At 38.9% G+C, this 11,733-nt stretch overlaps 1 protein-coding gene across 2 annotated transcripts in view; it reads left to right on the plus strand.

Moving 5' to 3' along the window:
* Window positions 1-11,733, plus strand: part of SUPV3L1 (Suv3 like RNA helicase) — a 31,079-nt gene extending 19,346 nt beyond the window's left edge. For both annotated transcript variants that reach the window (XM_001917989.6, XM_023644176.2), the window contains 9 exons: window positions 791-868; window positions 2,705-2,796; window positions 3,922-4,102; window positions 4,652-4,745; window positions 5,685-5,904; window positions 7,363-7,443; window positions 7,784-7,960; window positions 10,449-10,597; window positions 11,251-11,733. In XM_001917989.6, coding sequence (XP_001918024.2) covers window positions 791-868; window positions 2,705-2,796; window positions 3,922-4,102; window positions 4,652-4,745; window positions 5,685-5,904; window positions 7,363-7,443; window positions 7,784-7,960; window positions 10,449-10,597; window positions 11,251-11,686 — 1,508 coding nt within the window. In that variant the 3' untranslated portion in view covers window positions 11,687-11,733. The remainder of the gene's footprint in view (window positions 1-790; window positions 869-2,704; window positions 2,797-3,921; window positions 4,103-4,651; window positions 4,746-5,684; window positions 5,905-7,362; window positions 7,444-7,783; window positions 7,961-10,448; window positions 10,598-11,250) is intronic.

Here is an 11,733-nt window from a genome sequence, read left to right on the forward strand (position 1 = left end):
CATTGCAGGCATATTAAATTTTTTTTTAAAGTGCCCTTCCAACTCCTTGGTATTTTGGGGAGAAAATTAAAATATAATTTATATGACTTAAAAAGAATAAAATAATATGTTTGGAAACATTTTGGCATTATAAAATAAAACGAAGCACTAATTTTTCCTATACTGATGAGCTTAAAACCCCTAAGAATGAGTGTAGCTGGAGCTCAGGGAATTACGCTTCCTACTCAGCTTTCTGCTCCTGACACCCAGCGGGGTTCCTGTGGTAGAGATGCTTCGTCTGCTGCAGGGTTATCTGCTTCTTGTTCCTGGAAGCATAGATACCTTCTTCTACTACTCAGTAGGTGGGTTAGTTCTTACCGGGTAGATTCTCCAGGCTGCCTCTGAGATTGCGGAAAATAGGCCACATGAACCTGCTCGATTTGGGAGGCAGTGAGTGCCGTAGAGTGGTTGAGAGTGTGGGCTTTGGAGCTAGATGGCCTGGGTTTGAATTTCATGTTTTTAGATCTTACTAACTGCACATACTGCGTATGTGGGCCAGTGACTTAACTTCTCTGGGCCTCAGTTTATTCTTCTGTAAAATGGAGATGATGATACTTACTTCATAGGTTTGTTGTGAGGATTAAATGAGTTATAATTGTAAAGTACTTAGAACAAGCCTGCCAGAAAAGAAACACTTAGTGAGCAATGATGATGATTATAGCAGTGTTGAAAGCTTGAATTTTGGTGGTGTAATTTATTTATAATACTATTTGAGTAGATTGTATTGCTCATGATAACTTTTTATTTTAAGATGAAGTAGCTGTGATTGATGAAATTCAAATGATTAAAGATCCAGCCAGAGGATGGGCCTGGACCAGAGCACTTCTAGGTTGGTGGTCTTTTTTTTTTTTTAATTGAGGTAACATTGGTTTATAACATTATATAAATTTCAAGTATACACCATTATATTTTGATTTCTGTGTAGATTTACATCATGTTCACTACCCAGAGACTAATTACCGTCCATCACCACACACATGTACCTGATCAGCCCCTTTTGCCCTCCTCCCTCCCCACCTCCCTTCTAGTAACCACCAATCCGATCTCTTCTCTATATTTGTTGTTGTTTGTTGTTGTTGTCATCTGCTGAGGAAGATTCACCCTGAGCTAACAGCTGCTACTAATCTTCCTCTTTCTGTATGTGAGCCGCCACCACAGCATAGCTACTGACAGGAGTGGTGTAGATCCATGCCTGGAAACAGAACCCAGGGCCCTGAAGCAGAGCATGCCAGACTTAACCACTAGGGCACTGGGGCTGGTCCTGTTGTTGTTTCTATCTTCTATTTATGAGTGAGATCATTCAGTATTTGACTTTCTTCCTCTAACTTATTTTGCTTAGCATAGTACCCTCAAGGTCCATCCATGTTGTTGTAAATGGCAAGATTTCATCTTTTTTTTTTTTATGGCTGAGTAGTATTCCATTGTGTATATATACCACATCTTCTTTATCCATTTCTTTCTTGATGGGCACCTAGGATGCTTCCAAGTCTTGGCTATTGTGAATAATGCTACAATGAACATAGGGGTGCATGTATTAGGTTGGTGGTCTTAATGCTATAAAACCTATGCCTTTTAACATGTGCACTGAGATGCATTTATCTGCTTGACATTGCCAAAGAGAGCCAGCTAGGTCCTCTCTTTTTAACACAAATCAAACAAAAAAGTCAGCTAAGTGTGAGTTTTTATTTTCTAAATATTATTTTAGTAGGGGGAAGTCCATTTTTCCTATTATAAAATTAGCATAACCATTTAATTAAAGTTAAAATGTTCAAATCTCACCATATTTAAACAACCACTATTAATATTTTGGTATTTCATGCCAGTCTTTTTCTCATGCGTATGGTATTTTGTGAATATATATAATTATGTATCTTGCTCTTTTTCAGTTCTATTGTTTCATACTTTTTTTTCACACCACATATTAATATTACATGTTCTCCATTGAAGAGTTGTGCTGTGATTTGTTCCATAGCGTTGAACATTTTCCCTCTTATTAATAATGCTGCAGTAAAGATGTTTGTGGCCATAGCTTTCTATTTATTTATTTTATTATTTCTTTAGGATAGGCTACTGGGAATGAAGTTTTTGAGGTCCAGGAACGTGAAGGAATGTTTCTACTGCTTGATATTGGAGTGAATTTTTGATCAGCATGTTGTGGGGCAGGTGTTGTCACATTTAAAAACAAATAGCTGAACTCTTTCTTCAAAGAGTATGCATTGAAGCCTGTAATGTAAAACAGATGAAAGTGGATCTGCTGAGGAGTAAGGAGCTTGGAGGTTCTTCTGCCCGCCAGCCCCCAGTCTCTTGAGGCACCTCAGTGAGTCCATGGAGCCTAATTTGAAAGCCACAAGATGGGTCTAATGTTCAGTACTATCCATCAGTTTGCAGGTTCTAGTCCTGACTGGCTTCACCCTCTAGTACACTCAAAACCTTGGCCAAAGTAATTTAAAAGCCCTGAAATTTATACAAATGTAGATAATCTTTGCCCACTAGAAGGTTGTTGTTTTGAGGTTTGAATCAAAGAGATAATATTTATGAAAACACTTGTAAAGTTGTAAACCAGTAGGTAAGCAAACTTTAAGTATTTTTGCTATGTAAAGTGTTGCATGTTTAATTTTTTATCTTTAAAATTAAAAAAAAAAAATCCCTGTTTTGTATTTAACAGGACTCTGTGCTGAAGAAGTCCACTTGTGTGGAGAATCTGCTGCTATTGACCTGGTTACTGAGCTTATGTACACAACTGGGGAGGAAGTGGAGGTACCAGATTATGTGCTTTGTTCTGAAGGGTGCATAGCAAATAGCCCAGTACCCAGGCAGTGGCTTCATAGGCCCCAGGTAGTGGCAAAATCAGAACTTAAATGAAAAGAAAGCTTTGTTTCCTCTTAGTTGGCTAGATCATACACACTTGGTTGAACCTTACGATTTGAAGTTCTGACAGAGTGGCCATCACACCCTAAGTCTTCCAAAAGTGCAGGAAGGAGGTGCTTCATCTTCTCATGATAAAAGCTTTTGGAGTTTGAGCAGATCTCCTTAGAATTAAATAAATCAGTAAGGTTGGAAGTTTGAGGCTCAGCAAAAGGTTGTGGTTTTCAAAGTCTTAGATATCAGATATTGGGGCCTTTGATATCCATCTAATTGCTAGAGATAGTTTGTATCTCGATCTTAAATTGCTAGAGTAGGAGGAAGTAACTAGTTTCCTTTTCATCCTGCTTTCATTTTCTTTGCCAGAGTTCTATAATAAGAGATTTTTTTTTTAAAGATTGGCACCTGAGCTAACAACTGTTGCCAATCTTTTTTTTTTTAATTGCTTTTTCTCCCCAAATCCCCCTAGTACATAGTTGTGTATTTTAGTTGTGGGTCCTTCTAGTTGTGGCGTGTGGGATGCCACCTCAACATGGCCTGATGAGCGGTGCCATGTCCACGCTCAGGATCTGAACTGGTGAAACTCTGGGCCCCCGAAGCGGAGCACACGAACTTAACCACTCGGCCACGGGGCCTGCCCCAAGAAATATTTTTAAATTGGTCTGTTACCTTAGTTTTGTGCTCAGCTTTCAGCGAGCGATAATGGAATGTAGTGGAAGAAATTCTGGGTTCTAGTCTGGGCTTTGCTGTTATTAACTTTGTGTTCTTAAGCAAATCACAGAAGTCTAGAACTGGAACAATCCTCATCAGACCTGATCTTTTTAACGTTTTATTCATTTACAAATACCAGTGAAAACTGATGGTAACATTTATAATTTCAAAATAAATATTTTTCTCTTGAAAAACATGGGATCTTGTCAGGTTTTTAGCTACTCTTGATTGCTTTGCAAGTTTTTCACTCTATTAATTACAAGAAGTTGAGTTAGGTGTGGTATTTTACAAATCATGTCTTTATTGTAGGTTCGAACCTATAAGAGGCTTACCCCCATTACTGTGCTGGACCATGCACTAGAATCTTTAGACAACCTTCGACCTGGGGACTGCATTGTCTGTTTTAGCAAGAATGATATTTATTCTGTGAGTCGGCAGATTGAAATTCGGGGATTGGAATCAGCTGTTATATATGGCAGTCTCCCACCTGGTAATTATTGGCTTTCATCATGATAGGATATGAAATCTCCTATTTTTGCCATTTATGTTGAGATATGTGTAGAAAACACCATAAAAGATATTGAATTAGGTTGCTTGATATATTAGTAATTTGTTATAGGTCATGTAGAAGAAATATTTCACTAATTCATCTTGGTGGGCATAGAAATATTTTAATTATTTATAGCTCTTGTTATTTGCTGTTATTGTTAGACTATATTTTAAATGTTGAGCTGATGATTTTCTTATAGAGATGTCATTAAAATTTGAACTTGGTAATATTCTTCAGGTTGTAGTCCTGAAATCTGTTAATAAGTGTCCTCAGAAATGCTAAGACTAATGTGGTGGGGAATTGTGTTGCTCTATATGGGATTATTTAAAGGAGTGGAAATAAAGGATAAGTGGTTTTTTGAGGATATGAAGAAATAAGTTTAAAACAATAAGAGTTTCTTGCATAAAAATGAGGGTTTCCGAGATATACTTAGTGTAGTGTAGTAAGAGATTGAGAACGCTGATTTAACATAAACTGTTCTTATTTTAGGGACCAAACTTGCTCAAGCAAAAAAGTTTAATGATCCTGATGATCCATGCAAAATCCTGGTTGCTACAGATGCAATTGGCATGGGACTTAATTTGTAAGTCATTTGTTTTTAATAATTATGGATATTCAGTGGCTTAGATGGCAATTAAAAAATTTCTAACTGGTATTAGAATGACTAAACACTTTGATTTAGGAGAATGGGTATTTTAGTATAGATCTGAGATTTATTTTGCTTACAGCTGTTGAGGGAATAAAAAGAAAATATCTCGTAGCACTAGGATTTTTGAGTGCTGCTCCTTACCACTGCTAACCTGTTAGGTTACCTCACTTTATTTTCGGTTTCTCAGTCAACAAGTGTGGAGGGTCTGTTATGCATGTGGGGCTAACCATTATCTCTAGGGGTAATAGTATTAAGCCTAAATATTCCTCTCTGGGGAATGAAGGCATCTATATGAATCAAAGAACTATTCAAAGCCATTAATGGCAGCCAACTTTGAGAAGCAATCTGAGGGGGCCAGTCCCTTGGCCAAGTGGTTAAGTTCGTGGGCTCCACTTTGGTGGCCCCAGGTTTCACCGGTTTGAATCCTGGGCATGGACATGGCACCGGCTCATCAGGCCATGCAAGGTGGCGTCCCACATGCCACAATTAGAAGGACCCACACCTAAAATATGCAACTGTATGCTGGAGAGATTTGGGGAGAAAAAGCAGGGAAAAAAAAAACAATCTGAGAACAAACTATGTAGCTTATTTGTAAAAAAGTTATTTTCTATAGTCTTATTGAGGTATAATTTCCATACTATTTACCCTTGACTGTTGTTGATGATTTCTAGTAAATTTACACAGTTGTTAAACAATACTCTTTAAAGGGAAGAAAAAGAATTACCAACAAACCTCTTTTCCTTATTTTGTAAATAGTGGGCAAGATTGCAAGTAGACCTAAACTAGAATCGGAGTGAGCATTTCTCCAGTGACCCAGATGATGGAGGGTTTTTCACATCGCAGTCTGTGAGATCACTTTTATTTCTATTTCAGGAGCATAAGAAGAATTATTTTTTACTCCCTTATAAAGCCCAGTATCAATGAAAAGGGAGAGAAAGAAATCGAACCAATCACCACCTCTCAAGCTTTGCAGATTGCTGGCAGAGCTGGTAGATTCAGTTCGAAATTTAAAGAAGGAGAGGTTACAACAATGAATCGAGAAGACCTCAATTTATTAAGGGAAATTTTGAATAGGCCTGTGGATCCTATAAGGGTAAGGTGTAACATGTTAATTACTTCCTCCCTGTGGTGGAGGACAGTCAATCCTTCCTTTACCTACCTTCCAGACTCTTGCCTCAGACAGCTGAAAACAGACACAAGGAAGAAAATTTTGCACCATGAAAATCATGTTGAGAAAGCCCTACTTTATTGCTTTGGAGAGTCATAGACTCTGCTTGGTCAGAGAATGGTATGCAAGTGACAGATCCAGATTAAACAAGTTTCGTAAACCTGATTTTCCTTTAGTTCTTCGTATAATCTAGCAGTGGGTGGAGACGGGCACAGTTGCTTCAGGTGGGCACACAGCTATGTCAGCTGACTGAAAAAGTGCCAGAAGCTTGAATGTAGAAGAAACCCTTGAGTGTGGGACAAAAACAGCACTAAGCAATACAACTTCGAGCCAGTAAGGACAAGGTTAAATTTTGGTTAGTGTAGCTAATGAGGCAGAAGTATACTGTTTTAAACAAACTAACTGTTACAATTTAAAGTTGCCTGGAAAATTCACTTAACATGGCTCATCTAATTTTTCAGTGACCCTAGGTAAAAAGGACTATAAATGAGATAATGTAAGGAAAAGTTCCTGGAGGAAAGCTGTGGTTGAAATCATTTCTGTTGCTTTTGTTAAAAGTGCAGTTAATAGGGGCCGCCCAGTGCTACAGCAGTTAAGGTCACACACTCCACTTTGGTGGCCCAGGTTCACCAGTTCGGATCCCAGGCATAGACCTACAACACGCTGCTTGTCAAGCCATGCTGTGGCAGGTGTCCCACATATAAAGTAGAGGAAGATGGGCACAGATGTTAGCTCAGGGCCAGTCTTCCTCAGCAAAAAGAGGAGGGTTGGCGGCAGATGTTAGCTCAGGGCTAATCTTCCTCCAAAAAAAGAAAGTGCAGTTGATAATGACTCACCCCATTTCCCTCCTCTGAACCTCATTTCTTGTGCTCTTTCTCCTTCCCATGACTCCTATGTCTGTCCTCTCCTCTTTCTTTTTTCCATTCTCTCTTTTTTCTTGCTTATACTTACCTGTAGGCATTTCTTAACACTGCAGTATACTGTTAAAGAGATAACTGACCTCCAGTTTAGACTCATGTATGTATGTTAGTTTTATTGCCCTGTTAGGTTTTTCCTTGTTCGTTTTTGTTCAGTAGAGAGAATTGAGACCCTGAAAAGCATTTTTGGTACTCTGTCAGATCATCATATATTTTAGAAATATAACTAAAATAAACAGTTTATATATAACTAATATATGTAGTGTTATTAAATCATCTCATCAGTCTTCCTCATTGCTAATAAATAGTACAATAATGATGCTTTCTCTATTTTACTCAAATTCTTGTCATTTAATTCATTTGATGACAGCTTAGCCTGAATATAGACTTTATCTTGAAATAACAAGAAAACTTATCCTTTTTTTAAAAAAAAATAAGCTTAAGGTTGTTTTTTCTTTTACTAAAGGCAGCTGGTCTTCATCCAACTGCTGAACAGATTGAAATGTTTGCCTACCATCTCCCTGACACAACGCTTTCTAATCTCATTGTAAGTAGAAACTCACTTCTAAATCTCTTTTCTAAAAATGTTGATATGCCAGACAATTACCAGTTAACTTTGTGAGCATGACTGGATAGTCTGTTTTAGTGAAGTTGCTATTTATGAAGTTTGTCTTGAAAGTGAAAACTTTGTCTCACAATCTGGGACTTTTCTCCTAAGCAGTTCTGTGTATCTCAGGTTGGGAAGGCTGTGGGGGCGTCTTTTAGCTTGAGGCAGTGAATTCAGCAGGCTTTCTGAGTCTGTTATGGATTCAAGAGGTTGTCTTTTGTAGACATGAGTGCTTTATTCATGCCCAATTAGTCCAGTAATTTATCTGTTTTCCCCCCAGGATATTTTTGTAGACTTTTCACAAGTTGATGGGCAGTATTTTGTCTGCAATATGGATGATTTTAAATTTTCTGCAGAATTAATCCAGCACATTCCATTAAGTCTGCGAGTGCGGTATGTTTTCTGCACAGCCCCTATCAACAAGAAGCAGCCTTTTGTCTGCTCGTCATTATTACAGGTGAGCCTTTATCTCTATGATATTTTGAGTTGTTTCAGGTTGATGCATTTTCCCCAAACAATACTTTGTTATTCAAAATAAAACAATCGGAGAGCACCCTTTAATATGAAATACTATGGAAGAACTTAAATATAAAGTGGCTTTTATTTCTGAAGGATAACTTTTTGAGGAAAGGTGAACTCTTGCCTTGTATTTGAGCTTATATGGTAGCCTTTGTGAAGAAGCTGAAACAAAGATAATCACAATCTTTTCGAAGGACGGGGGTCTCTGTTCTTTGCTGTTGGTAACTTTTTGGAAGGGAGGGGGGTTAGGGATTAGCAGTGGAATAGTGCTCCGTTTTCTTAACTCCAAGACACTGCCCCAGAGATTGCTGTTTCACCTGGGCTTCGGTGCCAAGGTTCCAGCCCCTTTCCTTTTAACTCATTTGGGTCAGGATACAAATCTCTGACTTCTGAGAAGCACAGGATTCACCCAAACAAAGGGGCCAGGGAAGGGCAATGGAAGCCGAACTTGCAGGCCCCGCTGTGTTCTCTCCCCTCTCTGGGCCTGTGCTCACCCTATTGCCTCTGCTTGGAGTGCGCTCCTCACCCCACTAATCCCAAAGCTCCCCTCTTTGGATCTTTTCCTATCTTATTATTGTAGTTTTGCTGCCGTCTTCTCTATAGACCTTAGCATTCTACATACCAGCTCTGTTCTTATCAACTCCGTGTCTAAATTTATGTTTTAAATTACATAATTAATACATAAATACTTTCTCTTTGCACAAAATTGAAACATTACAGATAGATTAAATTGGGCTACCACCCCCAATATCAGTCCTCTGATGTAACTACTGTCAGTTTGTGTGTATCTTTGCAGACCTTTTCTGTTGTATTTGCCTGCGTGCGTGTATGTGTAGAAATTCTAGTTTTGTTGTGTGGGTGTTTTCTCATTATAATGAATTGTTCTGCAATTTGCCTTCTTTTTCCCTAAATATGTCTTAGAGGTGTTCTACGGCCAGATATTTACCTAGAAAATATATTTCTTAGAGCTGGCATTTGTGAGAGAGCTAGCTAGCATAAGGTTGAAGTTTTTGTGACAAAGGCTTAAATGCTGTAAACTGACCTGCGTGGAGCTTGAGTGCATGGCCCTGACTCTGTTTACACCATCCTTTAAGCAGCCATTCTGATGAAGCAGAAGCATTTTACTAAGGAGTAAGGAGTCCGAAGCAGTACAGGTCAACAGTTGCTTATGTGTTCTGTTTACAGGTTAGAATGTGAAATCTAGAGGTATTTCCTTTTTTCTTGATCTCCATTATTACTGAACTATAAAAAAGCTCAATTCCATTGATGGCCTCTGATGCCTCCTAGGACAATTGTTTTGAAACTGTGCTCCACGGAGCTCCTTTAGGGCTGGCTGCTGGATGGAGGTATCTGCATAGATGGGCATCTCTCCCTCCCCCTCTCTAGGCAGCTCTGTACTTACCTTTTTTCCATTTTGGGCTTCCGCTAGTGTTGGCCAAAAATATTAAAGACACTGCCTTTATCAGAGAACTTGCGTTTGGCATGTCCTGCTTATTTAGCATGGTCACATTTCCATCCTTCATGACTATCCTACTTGATATTTATTAAACTTAGCAGAATGCACCAGACTGAATTTAATAAAATCATAACATTATTTAACCACAAATGTTCTAAAACTGCCTTGCCTCTCTAAAGTATTGGCCTTGCTTAAGTTAAACATTTAGAGAGAATTTTCCATAATCAGGAATTGAGCCATTTGAAATCAGCTTATTGTTGAAGCTAAAGATTTTAAACTCTTGCCTGAGAGGTCTTATATGGTTTGTGTTCCTGCCTCCTATAGTGTATTGTGATGTGTAATCATGCCCAGCAGTGTCGAGGGGGCAGCATGGTTTTCAAAGCACATTCTCCAACAGTGTCTTGTGATTCAAGAAGGAGGGATGGTGGTCTTATGGTATTGATGAGAAAGCTGAAGCACAGAGTGGTGACTTGGCCAAAACCAGACTCTGTTTCTTTACTAGTTTGAGTGACTCATGACCAACCTTGCATCAAGCCACCTCAAAGAGTTTCTGTGTAATAAAAGAGGACATTAACAAGATACAGAAGATTAAGCTCATGTTTGAGGTTATGGGACTATCACATGAAGGGATAGAAATGAGAGTCTTGAGGTACAGTCTGCCCTGAACTTAGAAGGTGAAATGTTCATAGGCTCAGGCCCTGGAAAGTTAGTTCTTGTACAACTTCTGATGCACGTATTATTGCCCTGGTTTTGGAAAAAGAAGGAAATCATCCTTTTTTTTTTAAAAAAAAGTACCTATATAAAGTATTAAATGTCCTTAAAAATATAGAAAAGTATAAAGAAGGAAAGAAACCAGCCTGCCTATTGAAATACACCCACAGTTAATATTTTGTTGTGCTTTCTTTTTTTTTCCTAATCACAGACTGAAGTGAATTCTGATTCTTTTACCAAACTCTTCTGTTTCTCTCAGTTTGCCAGGCAGTTTAGCAGGAATGAGCCCCTGACCTTCTCTTGGTTGCGCCGGTATATTAAATGGCCATTACTTCCACCTAAGAATATTAAAGACCTCATGGATCTTGAAGCTGTCCATGATGTCTTGGATCTTTACCTGTGGCTGAGGTACCAACTTTTTCCTTTATGTATTCTAATTTTTCTAAGTAATATGGCAAATCAAAGGTTTTATGAATGATCTGTTGCTCTTTCAAATTAGGCACCTGTTTGCAGGGCGCTCTATATTATGTTTATTCTCCATTGAGACAGTTGAGCCTGGTTTATGCCCATTCCAAAAATGACGTGAGGAGTTTGTATGATTCTGGTTAAGATGAGGCAGGTGGGGAGGGTCTCTAGAGGCGTGCTACACAAGTGGTGGGCCCTGGACCAAAAGCATCGGTAGCACCTGGGGCCTTGTTAGAGCTAGAGTATCAGGCCCACCCCAGACTTAATCAAATTCTGCGTTTTAACAAGATCCTCAGGTGATTTATTTGCATGTTAACATGTGAGAGGTACTGCTCTAGGTTGTGATTCTCAAAGAAGGGGCATGTCCCACTGGGGAGCATCTTGGAATCACTTAAGATACGAGTGAAGACCCACTCATAAAGACATGTTCCTTAGTGTATTGGGGCAGAAATAAAGGTTGAGCAAAGTCACTGGACAGAGTTTGCAAAAACAGAATATTTGGAATTAATCAGTGCCAAGGTGTAGTTATGTCGTCGAGAGTAGTTCAACAACTGCGATAAGAGCTGTTGCTATAATGTAATATGTCTTTTTCCCAGCTACCGATTTATAGATATGTTTCCAGATGCCAGCTTTGTTCGAGACCTCCAGAAAGAGCTAGATGGCATTATCCAAGATGGTGTGCACAACATCACCAAACTGATTAAAATTTCAGAGACACATAAGCTGTTGAATTTGGAGAGCTTGTCAACAGAGAGCCAGTCCCGTTTGTCAGGCGCCTTAAAGAGTCAAGCTAGAAGAACACGCAGTACCAAAACTTCCGGGAGTAAAGCTGCTGAGCCACCCGGCCCCCATGCAGGAGAGAAGTCCCTTGCTTCCAGATTGGTTCAGCAAGGACTCCTCACTGCAGACATGCTGAAACAGCTAGAAAAAGAGTGGTTGACACAACGAACTGAGCATGGCAAAGAAATAACGGAATCTGGGACTTACTCAAAAGGGACAAGAAGAAAGAAGAAGGAACCTGATTCAGATTAGTTCTATTTTATTTATATTTTTGCAAATAAAAATCTATTTTAAAATCC

Source organism: Equus caballus, chromosome 1, assembly GCF_041296265.1.
Source record: "Equus caballus isolate H_3958 breed thoroughbred chromosome 1, TB-T2T, whole genome shotgun sequence".
In the NCBI taxonomy this organism is placed as follows: Eukaryota; Metazoa; Chordata; class Mammalia; order Perissodactyla; family Equidae; genus Equus; species Equus caballus.